General features: G+C 33.7%; 1 protein-coding gene across 2 annotated transcripts in view; it reads right to left on the bottom strand.

The window, feature by feature from the left end:
* Positions 1-19,822, bottom strand: part of PDE4B (phosphodiesterase 4B) — a 273,652-nt gene that overhangs the window by 225,036 nt on the left and 28,794 nt on the right. For both annotated transcript variants that reach the window (XM_034433271.3, XM_087891079.1), the window contains exons 3-4: positions 8,230-8,339; positions 5,847-6,076 (exon numbers count right to left, since the gene is read on the bottom strand). In XM_034433271.3, the coding sequence (XP_034289162.1) occupies positions 5,847-6,076; positions 8,230-8,271 (272 nt within the window). In that variant the 5' untranslated portion in view covers positions 8,272-8,339. The remainder of the gene's footprint in view (positions 1-5,846; positions 6,077-8,229; positions 8,340-19,822) is intronic.

Below are 19,822 nucleotides of genomic sequence, written 5' to 3'. Positions count from 1 at the left end.
AAACATCAAGCCATTAGTGCTAAACAGTCTGGTTATTTATATTCTTGGGGGAAGGAAACAGAAATAGATTGTCCATATGTGCTTAGAGATGCTTTATGTATTACTGTCCTCTGAACATATTCCTGAAATATCAAATAGTTTTTACCTTGACAAGTTCAGTATAGAAGCTAAACTCATCCCCAGCAAAAATTCAACTAGCCAGTTAGATAAATGCATCTCTCTGATGTGCCCCAGCTAATTGCAGTAGCTTCATTTCTCATCATTAAGAATGCATGAAGGTTTTAAAAGGGACATGTGAACCCAAGAGGAGAAGGAAATGCAAAGAAAAAACTGAATAGGCGATTTGACATCAGTAACTAGGAAAATTCTAGAATAGATTAATATGAAATCACCTTGTAAACAATCTGTTCAAAATGTATTTATCAATATGATTCTCCTTTTCTGATTGGGTAACTTCATTTATAGATTATGAGGTTGCTTTAAATATAATATAAATTAATTTTAGCAAAGTGTTTGATCAAACAAAACTATGGCGTTTTTATTCTTATTATATGATTGTGACAAGTAAATCATGTAGTATACTAATTCAATTTTATGTTCATTTAATTGCCACGTTACTTAGTTTATACTTCACAATCATACACATAAGAATGTCATAGGAGTTTGGGGTCAAATACTTTGTTAAAATTGAATCAGTTATATAGAATATAGCTGATTTGAAGATCATATTCAAAGAGTACTCATCAATGCTTCCTTTACTAACTAGAGAAATGTATTTCCTTTCAGTTTTCTACTCTTCAGTAATTATAGAAATTATTTGGATAAAGGGATACAAGGCATGCTTAGTTCCGGATGACAGAAATAATATTCAGCATTAAACTGAAGAGGGCTGAAAACAACAACATAAATTTAACAGAGACAAATCAGTATTTTTAACTTAGGGGGCAAAACTAGAATACCTGATTGCAGGATAAGAATTGGCTGACTTGATGAAAGAAATTGTAAAAAATAAATCTTGGAAAAGTGGTTGGCCTCAAAGTAAGTGCAAGTCACCAGAATAATTGCTTATAAAAAAGGCAAATATAAATTTAGATCACCTTAAGATGAATATAATTTTCAAATTATGGAAAGTAACTTTTATTTTATTGTGCTATGCTCAGAATCCATTGTGAGATGCTGTGTGGGTTCTGACCACCACACTCAAAAATTCTTAAAGAATAATTTCAGAGAAGGAGGGATCTAAAAATTAAGTTCTGAACAGATATTGTTGAAAATGTGTATGTGTTATCTAGAAAAGAACACCTGAGAGGAGATAAGAAAGCACTAATGAAAAATGTCACAGGAAAGGACAAAACATGCTGTCCATGATTCCAGAGCAAAGATATAGTATAATTAATTTCAGTTACAGGATGGCTGTTTCCAATTGAATGGATTTTCAAAATGAAAAATAAACACCACACACACTTTTTCTAAAATGAGAATAGTTTGACACTAGAGCCAATAATCACTTTATCTGGATATGTTCAAGTGGAGACTAAAGAACCACATGTTATGGATGTGTTATTTTGGATACCAGCGCTGAGCAAGGGTTTCAGCTTGGTGACCTAATGGATCCCTTCTAACTCTATGAATATAATCAAACCATATGGTGTTTGTTTCAGCTCGGGTCAGTCAATCTCTCTCAACCCTAAGAAGCCCTAGGAAGGAGACAATGGCATAATACTTCCAAACTCTTACCAACACACACACACATACACATAATCCCCTCCTTCTCTCTCTCTCATAGTAAATTTAAAGGTCAAATTATTTTCTTATAGGGTCAGATAAAGCAGATATAGATATTATAAGCTGTTAGAGACAGAAAATAATTTTACAGTTTCATAATGTTTTGTAAAGCATATATTCTTTCTCAGAATATTGAATGGGAAGTTTTGTATGTAGGAAATTCGCCTTCAAATAACATCTTGGAATTGGCATATTTGACACCCCTAAAAAGTGGAAATCTGTTACAGTCCAATTATTTCTGCGAATATGGAATTCTCAATGTTTTATATTGGCTACTAGACAGATAGGCTGTGTAATAGCATGCTAATTCAGATTTGAACTTTATGATCATGTTAGTGTCTTTTGAATATCTAGATAAAAATGTTCAGCTAGCTGCTGAAGATATCATCTTCAACACACTGATTCATATAATGTGCTTATGTGATATCGTGGATACATTTGAGTAGTTATTGTACAGATTAATTTTGGTCTGCAAGATTAATTAAATCGGCAAATGTTAATGAACTTTCAATGACTAGTAGTTTTAAAATTAGCAGGAAGACAATTGAAATGGATACTATATTGCACATTCAGTTACTAATCTTCAGCAATTATATTTGATCTAAATATTTCTTTTGCATTTGAACAAGTATTTTATTGCTAAAAAATTCAAATTGGTAATCCTAGCTGAAGACAATTTAAAAACTTGAACTGCATATCTCATTCATATAAATTCCTCTTCTCTTATTGTTAAATAAATGACTTAAACGTTAATAGTTTAACTAAGTAAAATGAGTATATGTAATATTAGCTTTGATTTATATATGAATATTTTAATTTGGGGGAGTTTTTCCCTTTTCTCCTTTTTCAGGTAAGTACAAAAATACATTTTAAAAACTACTTGAAATTTTTTTTGCGTATGGTTATCTCCCCAAAAACCTGTTTATAATGATTATGAAGCAATTATATATAAAGCTCAGTTTTTATTACAATAATGTGTTTTTCAATAATGTATCAAAATCTGAACTTTTTGTCTAATTTCCTGTAACCTAAGATTCCTGTAAATTAATACCAAATGTTAAAATAAAATAAATTGATCATAAAACTTAGCCTAGAATTCATTATATCTGTATTTCTAACACAGAGGCTGTTAAAAGCATATTTATCCACCCACATGAGACATATGGAATTTTGTTAAATACTTTTGTTAATTTTTATTGCCTGGATGTTATATGTCTTTAAATTGAATATGTTTTGAGTTTTTAAAATGTACACAGAAGTGTTGTGTTTAAAGACCATTTCACAGAATAACAGAAACCTATAAAGATTAAAGAGTAAGATGGAGACAAGCTGTTCAAACATAATCTGTTAGGAAATGTAAGTTAAAATGCATGATTTTGTTATTGTTTATTCTGAAGTTGTAAGAACAAATAAATATGGGATTTTTTTATTTTATTTTATTTAGTGCAATAAGACATCACTTTCATTTAATAGAAATTATTTTAAGTCATCTAACAAAAATCTTCAGTTCATACCATCAAAGTTATAATATAGACTATGGACATTTTGACACAAACTTATTTTCAGGGTTATAGACAGTAAAAGACATCCAAGCAGAAAAACACTGAAGTTTGGATATTTTTTTAGGATATAGAGTATTACTTGGAATAATAAATTGAAATAAAGTTTTCATTTTATCTGTTGAAAGGTAGTCTAGAAATTAAACATCATAAAAAAAATGAAGAGGGTGTAAGGTATCTACATTTCAAACTCTCTTGAGTTTAAACCCAGCATCTTTTCTTTCTGCTTTTTCCCCGGATTATTGAAAACTCTCCTTTACATGCGATTAACTTTATGAAAAAAACCTATCAAAAGTGTACTAAAGAAATTCAAGGAAAATTGCAAACTGACTGCTTTTGTACAAATGAGTTCACTGCCCTGGAAATGTGCTAATGTTCCTCCTGAGTAGGAGTGAGAAACTTTTCATTCAGTTAAGAAGCAGACAAACCACTTTGATACATGTCAAAGAGGTTTACATAACAAGATCCTAAAAATGTATTTTTACCTTGAATTTACTTCTTAAAACTTAACACAGAGGTACATTCTCAAGGAATCACCTTAAAAAGTATATGACCATATGAAATTGGAACCCTGTGGCTAGTGGAAAACAGAAGTTGAGGAAACAATAGGGCCTGATCATCTGGCTGGCTACAGGTTGTGCATCTCTGCCATAAGAACATTTTAAACTTCTTATCCACAATCTGTCGCACAGTCTTAAGATGATGAAGTCAAAATATGTTCCCATGTGTCATTTTGTATTATCCTCACACATGGGCATCTGGGTTAAATAACACGCACAAGGACATAATCACATACATTCTGTGACTTATGTATTTGCATTAAACATCATGTTATTAAGGTAAAGGTAAAGGATCTCCTAGCACATATGTGCTAGTTGTTCCCGACTCTAGGGGGCGGTGCTCATCTCCGTTTCAAAGCCAAAGAGCCAGGGCTGTCCGAAGACATCTCCATGTCATGTGGCCAGCATGACTAAAAGCCAAGGGCGCATGGAACGCTGTTACCTTCCCACCAAAGGTGGTCCCTATTTTTCTACTTGCATTTTTTACATGCTTTCCAATTGTTAGGTTGGCAGAAGCTGGGACAAGTAACAGGAGCTCATCCCATTACTCAGCACTAGGGATTCGAACCGCTGAACTGCCGACCTTTCGATCAACAATCATGTTATTTGGCAAATTGCAGTTTGCTGTGGATGTTGCTGTCCTCTTATGATGTTTTATATTTGAAGGAATGTTTCTAGATCAGTTTTCCATCAGTTTTGCATTGCAGTCAGGAATGGCTGTGTCTGTCTCATCAGATACAGCACAAAATATGTTAATTCCTGATGATTTCAGGTGACCATGACATGGGATATAAATTTAAAATTAAATATGGAATCTGACCACAAAGTCCTGGGAAATTGTAATTGATCCACAATAAAGGAATAAAATCTGTTGCGGTAGTAATCTCCATCACAACACCGGGACTTTTTGCCATATGATTTCTTCACATTCACAATGTTATTAATCATTATTATATATTTCACTGGAATCAAATAATGATTTAATCAATGTGCCATAGTTTATCACGAGATATTATTTAATTATTTTCCTTTCTTGTTTTTTTCTCAGCATAGTTTTATATAATTACACATTCATAATATGTTTATAGTCTTCCTTAAATCATACAAGCAAATGTTTTAACTTCAATGTTATTGTGTAAAAGAAGCAATAATTTCTCTTTCTCTTCATGCACACATATGCATTCATACAATGCAGTGCTTGTTACTGTTTGCCAATCTCCTGTGTTTTTATAAGTGAAGAACAATTGGGGTGGGGGTAGAAAAGTGGACTGCAGGTAGAAGAATTAGTAAAATTGCCAACATTTGTAAGTAGAAAAGATTTACAGGTACTAGATAAAAAGAAATAATTCTTCCACCTTTTGTGAACCAAGTATAAATCTAACCTGTTGAGCTAAGAAGAAGCAACTTTACACCTATCAATATTCTGCTTGTGGCCACCTCTCTTTGTACACATTAGACACTCTATTCAACATGACTTTTATGAAAAAGAAATAATCTTATTTTTGTTTTTAAAAACTTGTAAGGTAACATGCTGCAAAAATAAATTAATAGTCTCTAGAACCTCCTTTATTTACTAGATGTCTCTAGCCCCAATAAAGGGAAATGAGCCCGGAAAGACAAAAGAGAAAGAGAAGTGTAAAATAGAGACATCCTAGAAGGTTATAAAAAATGTCATGGACAGATTGATAAATGAATGTTAAGGTCCATGGCTAGGCAAAACCTATTTGTGGTAGCCATTTTGTGAAAACCCTCATGACATGGTCAAAAAATTATGCTTGCCACACTGAAAAAATGTATTTCCCATCATGATTAGTTCAGTATTAGGAAAATGATTTTTTTGTTTAAAATAAATCTGTGTAGTAGAGTATCCCCTATTAAATATGTCTACAACCTCAGTACTAGGAAGAGAGTTCTACGATTAAATCTTAAACATGCAACTTACCTATCCTGATAAGTAGTGATGGCAATACTAGGAAGCGTCAATAAAGGCAAAGTTGTGGGTCTAGAAATGTTATCTGGTGTTCTTGCTTTTTCACTCTGTCGTTGAGATAACGGTGGTAATAGTAAATTAGCAGAGCAGCACCTTCTTCCTCTCCAGAGATCTATGCCAAGGGTGTTGCTGGATGCACTATAAGATTTGCTGAGACGACATTCTAAATAATCTTTAGCAATCTAAAAGAACAAATAGAAAGCTGAATTATATAAGAAGCAATTTCATAAAGCTAAATATAAAAATTTAGAATTGCAGCACAATTTAATTACAAAATTGAACACACAGTTCCTATAAAAGAGATTCTTAAAATAAACATTAAATTTCATACTAAAGAGAAAAGTTACAAATAAGGAAAAATGAAACGTGCTGCAATTCAATCATTAGTCTGAATGCATATGTTAAGCACATAATTAACTCTTACATGTGACTCAATAGGTTATAGTGTTAATTTTATAATAAATTGTTTTCTTTCTTCACAAAGCATTAATTTATTCCATGTCGTCCCAAAATTTCCTTTCAACTTTTGCAAATCCCAACTAGGGTTTGAACCCTATTCAGGCACTAAATGAAAACTGTACTAATGGGATGTAAGAATTATCAGTGTCTACAAACACAGATACACCTCTCTTTCCATGAAATGGCCAAGATATTGAAACTGAATATGGTTGTATTGTTGAAATAATTAGAAACAGTATTTCAGCTAAATATAAGTAAAGAGTCCCATTGGAATGGAGGCAATAACCTTTCAACAATAGTAAAAGAGTAATGTTGACTAAAAAGGCTTGAAAAAAGACAAAGAAGATTTGCCCAAATTGAGCTAACAGACAACAAAATTGGAAGCATTGAATATAGTATATCTAAAGAGATATACACTGGGCAAAAACAAAATTTTAATTTCATTTACATACAAATCAGAAAAAAACTTTGGATAGGGTGCCAAAATGTTGACATTATGTACAGATACTGTTAAAAGCCAAATTCTTTGTTATTGGTCATTAAGAAAAAATGTTGGAAATAAAAATGCCAAGATCTTATGGGATAACCATATTTCAAACACTACACCTGCTTCTTCTTTAAAACGTATTAGAACTAAAAAATATACCACAAAATTACCTAAAATTATCAAGGATAGAACAATATCCCTAATAGAATTCAGTGTTTGAGCTTTTTTTAAAAAAATGTATTAGAACACTGATCAACATCAGACATATTAGGGTTGCCGCTTATATTTGAAGACTATCCTAGTTGACACAATAAGATATTTATATAAATAACATTTATAGACAATGTTTCATTTTTTATATAAATGTTTATTAAGAGTTTTACAAAGAACATAAAAAATAGCACAAACTAATAAAAAGAAAAAGCAGAAAAAGACAAAAAAGAAAGAAAAAGAAAGAAAAAAGACAAAAATGCAGAAAGAAGAAAATAAAATGAAGGTGGTTCCTATGTCCTTTGCAGCAAAAATAAATAGTTACACAATTATCTCTTATTTTATGATTAGAAAAGAAAACTAATTCCTTTCTATTATCCAGTATTTTTCTGATCATCAAAACCACAAATGATAAATGCATTTTCCCCATTTGATGCCAACAGTACATAAGGTGTTTCCAGTCAGCCATAAATATATTGTTTTCTCTCTATGCAAAAAAGTTTCTTTAGCCATCTCTGAAAGTTTCATCATCTTCAATCATCAGTTTATAATAACAAAGCATTAATTTCTTCATTAATGCTTTCTTCCCAAAGCATTAATTCAATGAATATATATTTGAACAATGTTCTGCATCAGAAACTGTAAGACATTACATACAAGTTAAAAGCCATTAATATAATCAACATTAAAGCCTTAAGACAGGTAATCCTTAACTTAGGACCACAATTGAGACCAAAATTTACATTGTTAAGTGAAAATTTTTTAAAGTGAGTTTTGCCCCATTTTACGACTTTTCTTGCCACATTTGTTAAGTGAATCTCCGCAGCTGTTAAATTAGTAACACGGTTGTTAAATGAATCTGGCTTCCTCATTCACTTTGCTTGTCAGAAGGTCACAAAAGGTGATCACCTAACGTCAGGATACTGCAATCATCATAAATGTGAGTCAGTTTTCAAGCATCTAAATGTAAATCACATGACCATGGGGGATGTATAATGGTCATAAGTGTGAAAAACGGTCATAAATCACTTCTTTCAGTGATGTTGTGACTTCGAACGATCACTAAGTGAACTGTTGTAAATCGAGAACTACCTGTAAGTAAGTAATACAGCAATACAGGATTAGTTATGTTTTATCTGAAAGAGATAGACGGACAGACGTATGTGTGTTTATACTTACACCTTCTGTAGGGACAGTCATTACACTCCTACTTTTCTTCATGATGGCAATAGTAAATCACTTCAATTATAAGCACCCTTTTCAATTGTGCTTCTGCCTAACCAATAAACCTGGTCAAAAAAGGAAGAAGAAAACCATATTTCAGTATTTGTCTTCAAATTTCGGAATGGAAACAAGGTCTGGCTTGTACATTATCAAAAATGGTAGAAATGTTTGACAAATTATTCATTAACATGATATTTTCCCTACTAGGTAAGTATTATCTAACTGAAAAATACTCCTCGGAGATCCACCCCCATGATGGCTGCTGAACAGTAGGAGAATTTTTCTCTCCTGCCAATCTGCTGATTTTGCTGCCAAAGCTGTTTTTTTTTTGGCAGTGCTACTTCCTGGATTCAAACAGGAGCACTTAAGAATGACCCAAGACAACTTTCAGATAACTCTAAACACACAGTGCATGTTTGGGTAATGAAAAGTATCTTGACTTCATTTACACTTACCGTATTTTTCGGAGTATAAAACGCACCCTTTTCCCTCCTAAAAGAGGGTGAAAATTTAGGTGCGTCTTATACACCAAGTGTAGTCCTGCCCACCCACTGGCCCCCAACCTTTGGCTTGTGCCTCGCAGCAGTTACCTCCTTGCAAGCAAACAGCAAGAAAAAACAGCTCCTTTCAGCTTCAGCATAGACTAATTAGCACAAGTTGATTAGATCGGCCTCCCGACTCTCAGCTGATTTGTTCTCAGCTGTTTTGCGCAGGGCTCTGCTGCTTGCTGCAAAGATTGCTGGAGCAGATTTTTTTTTCCTTGTGTTAATCAAGCTATGGTGAAACCGAAACTGAAAGTAAAGCAGGCTGTTTGCTGCAACGAGGCAAAATTAGGCAGAGGCAGAGGGAGATTACTTATTCTTCTTTTTCCTCACTAAAAAAGGTAGGTGCAAACAATGGGAAATTTAGGGCAAAAGAGGAGAGTTCAAGATTTTAAACACAAAAGAAAAAAAGGAGAAAGAAAAAGGCAAAAATAAAAATGGGAAGGGAGAAAAAGAAAAAGAAATGAAAGAAAAAAATGTTATACATATTTAGAATTGAAATATGAACAGTAGTAAGAAATAAATGGAAAATCATGATTGTAAAAATGAAATGAATAATAATTGGAATATTTGTCTTTGTAATTTTGAAATCTAGACAATGATAAATTTTTATTTTTTTAGAAATATGAATAAGTATAAACTGTAACAATTGAAATACCTTTAATGGTATATGGTGGTGAAAGTAAAAAGGATTAAATTATAGCTTGAATAACAGCTAGAACATTTTTAAATTTAATTAGGGAAATTGTAATGATTGAAATATTTTTAATTATATATTGTGATGAAAGTAGAAACGATTAAGTTGTGATTTGGAGGATTATATGGCCAAAACTATGTGGGTTATTGGGAGAGTTTAAGATGTGAAAATGAGTAACATTAAGAGGAGGAAATTATTTGGTTTATTATTATTGGTAAATATAATTGATTTGTAAGAAATTGGATTGCATGGAAATAATTGGAATATTCATGTTCATATTGATTAATATACAAAAAAAATAGTTATATAACTAATTGATTTATATTAAAATGTTGAATTTGTATTAAACAATTGTAATATTACATAATTAACCAATGTGAGGATGGATATAAAAATAGATGACAATGGGAAGGGCTATAATATAGAAGAGAAAAATTGAATTTGATTAAGATTAGAGATAAGGGTAAAGGGTAATATTGGTTTTTTTAAAAAAAATAGATGAGGAATAAATATGGCAAAAAGGAAATATAGAAATTGTAAATTTAATTGAAATGACTAATCAATGTTTAAATTTGTGAATCAGCCAAATACTCTGTTCAAAGAAAATACATTGTATGTTTGTATGTGTGTTTGTCTAAAAAATAAAAAAAAACTTTAAAAAAAACAACCAAAAAAAGTAGGTGCGTTTTATACTCCGGTGCGTCTTATACTCCGAAAAATACAGTATATTGCACTTTCACTACAGGGATTTTGCATTTTATTAATTTACAAAGTTTGGAGCTTATTTTTTAAAATTTTCTTTTAATTTTGGATCGAAATACTCCAAAAATTTTCTCGTTTCTTGATCCATTTTTTTTTTTACTCTGAAGAAATTACATGAACGTTCTTTGTTCCCAACCTTGAAAAGCTGTCTTATCTTTGGTTGCCAGCTTACAAGATAGCAAATAATATATCAGTTTACAGACAAGACACTGTAGCTGACATTTAAGCAAAGACTATTTTTTAACATACAAACCCAATCTGAAAACATTTATAAAAAGTTTGACAATATAATAATGGCTACAAAGAATGCTCATATCCAAGTAACTGCAGTCAAACCAGATTTACAAAAGGAACTTGGTTTGAAATTAGCAGATTCGGTGAAGACTGAAAGAAATATAGATATTAGAGACTTAGAACTGACTGAGTGGATGAGTGATAAATGGATTCCCTTAAGAAGCCTGAAGAAGATTGAGAAATGGATTTATTATACTCAACTGGCAAATAGTTTCATCTGGACTCTTTTGGGAAGATAGATTGATTTTGGAGAATGGATTTATTATATTTAATGTTCTTACTCCTCCTTTTAGATTATTTTAGACTTCTCTTTTTATAACTACTTTGTTTTAATACCTTCTAACTTTTCATAACATTTTAGACTGATGTATTTTCTATGCTTTATAATTGACTATATTTTACCCTACTTAAGCTGAATTATGACTGTAATTAAAATTGATTTAATGAGAAATTATTCATAAAAGTAAAGTTTTTCCCTATCCAGTTACTTCCAATTCTAGGGGCTCATCTCTGTTTATTACCTGAGGGAGCAAGTATCATCCGAAGACATTTCTGTAGTCATATGGCCAGCATGACTATACACGAAGACATATGGAAAGCTATTATCTTCCCACCGAAATGGTACCTATTTATGTTCTTGCATTTGCATGCTTTCAAACTGCTAGGTGGGTAGGAGCCGGGGTGGGTTCCACTTACCTTTACTACCGATTCGCTGTGGCATGAGCAGATCACCCATGATGACGTTGTGGAGGGTGGGTGGAGCCTCCTGCCGGTTTTACTACCGGTTCTATAGAACCAGACCGAACCGGGAGCAACCCACCACTGGTAGGAGCTGAGGCAAGTAATGGGAGCTCACCCCATCGTGTAGCATTCAGGTCTCAAACCTGAGATGGCAGCTTTCCCACTGACAAACTCAGCGTCTTTAACCGCCGAGCCACCATTTTCATACAGGTTTACAAATACATCAGTTAGGGTTTCTATTAATTTTATCCCATCTTGAACATTGTAATGCATCTCAGGGCACCTGAGAAAGAAGTCTAGAAGTTACAACTGGTGTAAATATGGTAACTACACTTGATAACTGTTCAACATACTAGGATTGTTTCATGCTTGTACTGGAAGAGCTGCACTGGATGCCAGTTGTTTACAAGGCACAATCTAAGTTGTTGATATTAACTTTTAAAGCTTTTAATGGATTATGATTTGACTATTGAGGGACCTTGTTTTCCAAAACCAACTTTGTAGGCCTTAAGATCTGTAGAAGTAGTCATTCTGAACACGTTCCTGATCTAATGCCAGACTCAGGGTGGATAAAAATCAATGACTTTTTTGATTTAAATTGGATTTTTTTGATTTTTATTGGATTTATTTTAATAAAAAACTTTTGGGGTAAAAATCTATCGTAAGATAGTTTTCTATTTAAGATACATAAATAATTTAGTTTATTCAGCATGAAATGGAGCTTAGTTATGTAGCACAAGGCTGTATATTCTGCAACACTGGGACTATCGGTGAGTCAACAGCGGGTCAAAGGAGTAGCAGATGACAGTTGCTCTTTAAAAATTATGATTTAAATCGAGTTGATTTAAATCAAGTCTTTTTACTAGTGATTTAAATCATGATTTAAATCATAATTTAAATCGACTCGATTTAAATCAAATCCACCCTGGCCAGACTTATTTATCTAGGAAATAAATATACAGGAAAGAATGTTATACTATGTTCACAAATGATCTGCTGTCTCTCAGTATATAATAAGTCTAGCTTTTAATTATCAGTTCATTTTATTGTTACTTATTTATTCATTTACTTGGGCTTTTACACACCTTCAATAGATAGAGCGCACATAAATTGTTAAGCAGTTAACAATTAGCAATTTTAATACATACACACTTTTTTGTACTTTTACAAGGAAATAGTTTTGACTATTTTAGTATAAATATAATATAAATTTAATTTTTAAAAGGAGTATAGTAGCAAGCTATTTATCAGCAGTTTCTTGAGGAGCATTGCATTTTAGACATTCACTCTCATTCTCCATATCTAATAAGGAAAAGTCAAACTGTATTGAAGGATTTATTTGTATTCTTAAATAACTTTCTAGAAATAAACTGAATAGTACTATGTACATGATATTTAACCAGATTTACTTCGTCAAGATGGAACCTCCTCTCTATCTAAAATTAATTACATAAAATTCTGTACCACACCATCCTAAAATAAGCTCATTATCATGTCAAATCTTAGTTTTATGATTCTATAATTATGTAAATTATTATATTAAATAATTATGCAAATTATATTAAATAATTATGCAAATTATTATATTAAATAATTATGTAAATTATTATATTAAATAATTATGTAAATTATATTAAATAATTATGTAAATTATTATATTTCTTGTTCTTTAAAATAATTGTGGTACTCATCCAATCACTGTAGTTTTTTGTAGGCTTCACATAGATAGCAAATGGCTATTAAAGAATAATGTGAGTTGGAAAAACTGAACTGGATTAGGCAGTATTGTACTGCTGAAGAGATTTAAATTTCAATCAAATCTTCCAGATTCCATATATTAGCCCATGACAATTATATGTTGAAGTTTTGCCTGGATACATAAATAAAGAGGAAACTACTTTAACTTGTGGCATTGGATGTTTCATGTGAAAGGATAAGATTTTATTTATTTGTTTGTTTGTTTGTCAAGCATGTATAAGATAATAGATATAAATATAAACATGATTATGAATACAGGAAATGGATACAAATAAATGGAGACAGTAGGACAGGGACAGTAGGCACATAGGTGCGCTTATGCACGCCCCTTACAGACCTCTTAGGAATGGGGTGAGATCAACAGTAGACAGTCTAAGGTTAAAGTTATGAGGGGTAAAGAAAGGAAAAAGGAAAGAATTTCCCACATTTTCCAGCTTAGCAATGTTAGTTCTATATTGTACTAAGTATATAGAACTGTACAATTTTACACATAAAATGCTAAATTACAGTAAGACTGTAAGAAATATGCCTTTCTTACATAGTAGTTTTTTAATATAGTGTATTCCAACACTTTATTTCAATGTTCTTGCAAATAAGATCCACATGAAAACATTTTTATCTGAGGGGTCCTTGGTGCTAAGCTTGCTTGTTTTCTTTCAGACATTTCATTACCCAAACTAGGTAACATCATCACTGCTAGCATGTCTGCAATAAAACAAGCAAGCTCAGAGAGCACCAAGGACCTCTCATGTCAACCCTGAGCTACAAATATTCTCCTTTATTTGCAACATTTTTATCTGTCCATTAAAAATGTTCAAATTAAGAAAAGCATATTTTATAATTGATAATATTTCATGAGTACTAGTCACTGCTAATACATTTAGATCAAATTGGGAAACCAAAATTGTTTTAAATCACTCAGACATTCTGCATGCATTAGCAATCCAAATTCCTTCTGCATAAACTTTATAAAATTTGAACAGCAACTTTCTGATCTAAAGTTAACTAATGGGTTAACACTAGAAGTAATCCAAATGAGGACCAAAACAGTTGAAGATGTCTCATGCTCTTACATCATTGACACAGAAGAACAATTGATGTTATTTTTGAATACACAGGTGGGCAGAACAGTTCTCCAGGGTTCCCCCCCTTTCCAGGAGTAGTAATGATTTAACAGTCAGAAACTCTGCATAATTAATGGATCTTCTTTAATAGGTAAGGGCAAGCTACTTCTTACAGAGTGTGAAATCATGGTATGGTTATGAATAACACACAGTGTGAACTTGGATCAACAGCTAACTTAAATTGAAAAGGAGTACCCATAGTTTGTTAAAGATTTACATATTTCAGTCATGGCTCCCTGAGTCATGTAAATCTGACTGGGATTTTCATCTATGGTTAACTCCCCATGTACCCACCAGATTACAAAGGTAGTAAAATGAATGTATAAAGAAGGTAGAAAAAAACTCAACTTCCTGCGCATCTTATGTTGTAGCTCTGATTGCTAATAATCCTCTGTAGAACTATTAGTTTTCACAAAAACAGTAGCATCAGCCAGTCAGACATATAAAAAGGTATGATATTTATCAACCAGCATTGACATTGACCAAAACTGTCCATAGTCTGCATATCACTCTGGTACTAAACCTGATTTACAAGCATTCTATTTCTATTATTCATAATAAACATTAGAAATACTGAAGAATTGCCTGAAGAATTTCTATTCAATGTGTTTTACAATCTGTTTTATAAGTGAAAGCATGCAAAGTTAAACTCAAGGGGACTGAGTCACAGGTAATAAGGCACAAAATTGCAGATATACAAATTCTAAGAATTAATGGGCAATATCGAATAGTCTACTCTATACTGTACTTCTGGAAACAGATTTGCTCTCATTCCTGCAAAAATGTGCTCCGTAGCTACTCAAGACAAAGGAAAGAAATAAACAAATCCATTGTACAGGATGTACCCTGAAGTTATTTTGCTTGGCATATGAATGTGATGCACACATATTGCTTTGCCAGAAACTGAATTTCAGTCAGATAGAGATATAGCATACATTCATCTCTTAACAGTCAAAAACTGAGCTAAGAAATTTCATGAACAGATTTCTTAGGATACACAAAGAAATATTAAAATATTCCATGGATCAAATCAAAACAACATATAGATGACACAATGTATAAAAAGGTAAAGGAATCCCTGCTGATTTTACTCTGCTAGCTGTAGCTGACTTTAGGGGGTGGTGCTTCTCTCCATTTCAAGACCACTGAATCAGCCCTGTCTGAAGACATTTCCATGAGCACTCCGGAGCATTGTTACGTACCCATTAAAGTGGTGCTTATTTATCTATTCACATCTGCATACTTCTAAACTGGTAGGTTGTTAGGAGCTGGGATGAGAACAGGAGCTTACCACATCGCACCTGGGTCTTGAACCTGGGCTGTTGATTTTCCAGCCGACAAGTCCAGCATCTTACCTCTGAGCCATCATGCCACCCAATGTACAACACAATGTATAGCAACTATTTTATTCACCAGTAGTAATTATAGTTATTCTATATGATAGCAGTACAGAGCTTTGTTAGTGCTAAAAGTTACTGTACAGAAATTATTCATGGAAAATTATTACTCTATAGCATAGTTTGGTATAGTTTGAAAATAATTAGGAAGAACTGCTTCAGCCCTCACATAGATTTGCAAGCCTGCTTTTTCGTGCTTTTATGGGAGACTGTAAAAGGCTGCTGCTGCTTTAAGAGTTGTATTAATTTTAATAATAATAATTCTTAACTCAGCTACATTTTTATTAGTTGGTTTGATTGTGTGTGAGAGAGATGGGGAGGGGGGAGAGGGAGGAGAGAGGGAGAAGGAGAGGGGGAGGGAGGGAGGGAGGGAGGGAGGGAGGGAGAGAGAGAGAATATTGTGTGGAATTCCTTTGAAGATTATAGAGCATAATTTTGCAAGTTTTCATCATCAAATATTCAAGAGACTTTTTATCAGGGGTGAAATGCTCCCGGTTCGGACCAGATCACCCGATCCGGTAACAATCCTGGCAGGTGGTTTGGAGAACCGGTAGCGATCCTGGCATAAGGCTCCGCCCACCCGTCCAGTTGTTGTTACTGCCTGGTTTTAATCAGGAAGTAATGTTTTGTACTCTCTGCACATGCAGGGGTACATGCCAGAACCGGCAGTTAAAAATGCTTTAAAAAGTAAAAAAAAAAAAGTTCTGACATTGCTCATCTGATCATTGGAACTTTTTTTTTTTTACTTTTTAAAGCATTTTTTTACTACCTATTCACTCAAGCCAGTAGTAAAAAACACTTTTAAAAGGTAAAAAAAAAGGCTCCAAGGATCACAGCTGTGGCACATGATCGTCGGAACATTTTTTTTTACGAGGGTTAGATGGGGGTTCCATTTTTGCTCCCAGCAGGTTTCAAAAATGGGGGGGAGGCAAAAATGGGGGATGGGGGTCCGTTTTTGAAGAAAGAGAGAGAAAGGAAGGAAGGAAGGAAGGGAGGGAGGGAAAGAAAAAGGAAGGACTACAAACCTGGCACTAGACACAGCTTCAGAGAATAATCCAGGACTGGAAGGGACCTGGAGGTCATCTAGTCCAACCTTGCTCCAGCAGGATATTCTTAGTGAGTTTCTGTCTTTTGATCCCCCATGGGTGGGCATGTTTACATAGCCACGCCCACCCAGTCACATGACCCCCACCAAGCCACACTCACCAAGCTATGCCCACAGAACCAGTAGGAAAGAAATTTAGATTCCACCACTGCTTTTTATCCCATTGGAGACATTACATATTGGAAGTGTAGTACATTCCTGAAAATATAGCACTACCTGCAATAAATATATACATATTAAAATTTGATTAACTTTGTTGGATAGGTTGGTATTTGTAGTTATATAAAGCATGCTGCTTGCAAAGAAATGCCAGGTCTAATTCTTCATGCCATCATTACAAAGGATTTTGTATAGCAGAATGAGAAAGATCTCAGTCTGATACTCTGTAGAATTATTTCCCAGATTGTTTTGATTGAAAAATGATCTAAAATAATTGAAAGGTGTTGTATATACATATGAGACTGTATTGAAACTTCTCGGTCCAAACAAGTTAGAAAACCTTATACTAATATAAGAAGTAAATAATACCTAATTTACATAATTTATATTAAAACCTCATATCCCAAATACTAAGCATTATCTACAATGTCAAGTAACAAAAACTAAAGCAGAGAAAGATGAAAGGTCTAATTTGATATTTATAACAATATTTATATATACAGTAAGTTGGCTGTGGATGTCTTTCTACTCCAATTACTGGAAAACAGGAGAACAGTTTTCATTTTGTATTAAATATGACAGATGACAGCATTATGATTTTATTACAGTCAGGAACAGTCTGCCCTAGAATGCTTACAAACCAATATTTTATGTAATGGCCCAGATATCTCTGTGTAATAATTGAAAGGTTTCTGGTGTCATCAAAAATGTTGTGCATAACATGGGCTTTTATCTAAAAAACATGCCAAGCTTTCAAGAAGCTGGATCCAGGAAAAATAATCTTGATCTACCATAAATATTCTTCTCAGCAATAAATTGTTAATACAGTATTTCTTCCTTTTTTGTACTGAATCTCAAATAAACCAGATGGTAACTTTAATCATAATCAACAATGTTTTAAACGATGTAAATATAAGAACACTAAAAGATACTTTTGCCTATAAAGCTGCCAGTTTTGCTCTGCTTCTTTACAATGTTCCTTAAAAGCTGTATAATTTATCTGCTGTAGCAGACCTCTTCTCCAATTCCCCACTGCTTCATTCACAATGCTTTGAAGACTTCTTTGCAAGTCACAATGAGACACAGAAAATATTAAAGTCATGCTTTAATATAGGGCTTCCTGTACTCTGTATGTGTGTGTGTATCCATCCCCTGCTTGAGCAGAGGGGTTGGACTAGAAGACCTGCAAGATTACTTCCAACCTGTTATTCTATGTTCTATTGCACTGGTCCTCAACCTTTGTAGCTTGGCAACCTGGCACAGGGGGAGAGGGGAACTGGTCGCACACACCTGCACACATGCAGCCCTTGCACGAGCGGCAGGCTAGCACACATGTGCACAATTCCCGTTGGCCCACCACTCACACAAGTTGAGTTGCACACACGCATGTGCACACGCTGGCCAGCCACTTGCACAACCCAATTCCGAATAGGCCAAGCCCCGATAATGGGCTGCAGCTCAGGAGTTGAGACCCCTGTTCTATTGTGTGTTCGACATCATAGCCAGAAAATGGAAATATGGCAGTAAAAACACATAAAAAGTTGAATAAATGGCTGAAAAAAAAAACCAGAATAATGTTGTAGTTTTAGGTAAAGTTCCTAAAATTGCATCATCTGAAACAGCATAATTTCTCGAGAGCATGATCAGCATAATCTTGAGAGATTACAAAGAATGACAATTTTGAGATGCTCTCCTCCTCTCTGGGAGAATTTTGTCAATTCTATACACATTTCTTTATTTCCCATAACTTGGGAGATCTCAACAAGATAGATATTGGAGGAGGGACAGACAAACCCACCAGAAAAACAGACTCTTGAAATTAGGCCCTCGCCATCCTTGCTGAAGTGCCATGTTCCGGTGCGCGCATGCTGGTGAACAGTTGGCGCGCTGGAATCCAGAAGAGCAGCTGGCCGGTGCGCGTGTCTACAGAGAGGGCTCTGCATGCCATCTCTGGCACGTGTTCCATAGTTCACCATCACAGGTATAGTGTATACTACTAAATTTCAATAAAGAGTCATTCAATACAACTTGTGTGTGTTTGTGTATGCGTCTTTGAGTCAGCCTTGACTTCTGGCAACTGCCTGGACAGTCCCTGCAATTTTCTTGGAAAGATTTCAGAAGTTGTTTGTCCCTGCCTCCTTCCTTCCTAGGGCTGAGGGTGAATTGGCTCAAAGTCCATCAGCTGGTTTTGCACCTAAGACAGGATTAAAACACATGATTTCCCAGGCTCTAGCATGATGCCGTAACCACTGCATCAAACTGGATCTCATTCATACAATACAGTAAGTTTATTGCTATTTTGCAAAATCGCTTTCCATTATCCTGTTTGGTCACATCCCCACTCATATATATGTGACCAAACAGGTTAATGGAAAGTATATCTGCAAAATAGCAATAAGCATAATGTGCATAACAAGTTGCTTACAAGGGATTCTCATTGAGTAACCACAATGAGAATTAGCAACTTTGTGATTAAGTGGAATGATTGCTAAATGAAAGTTCAATTCTGCTTATGAGTAAAATAATCATGAAATGAGGATTACCTATATTAGATAGTCCACTTAGGTTTCTTCTTTTTGCAAACATACATAGTAGATTACCAACAGTTATGTTCTTCTGGCTATCTATGTTTATTGCAAATTATTAAAAAGTGTTTCCAAAAAGATGTTTTTCTTTAAGTAAATGTGACTTGGGAGAACATTGCTTTTATTTACTATTCAAATGAAGTGGATAATCAGTGAAACAGGCCTTCTTCCATTAATGGAGTGCTGATTAACAAAAAGAGGGAAAGAAACAACAGCAACAAAAAAAGATCACTTTTGTTTTAATCTGCTGCAAGGGAGAAAATAATTGTCCTTTGACATCTTAAAGAGTAATACATTTGCTGCTGCCGAAAGTGTTGAATATCTATGACACAAGGGAACAAATTTGCTTAAATACAGCAGATTATCACCATTTTTAAGGGTGTG

Source organism: Pantherophis guttatus, chromosome 3 (genome assembly GCF_059756535.1).
Source record: "Pantherophis guttatus breed Tessera chromosome 3, ASM5975653v1, whole genome shotgun sequence".
In the NCBI taxonomy this organism is placed as follows: domain Eukaryota; kingdom Metazoa; phylum Chordata; class Lepidosauria; order Squamata; family Colubridae; genus Pantherophis; species Pantherophis guttatus.
The sequence above is the reverse complement of the archived record's forward strand: the minus strand, read 5'-3'. Positions and strand labels throughout refer to the sequence as shown.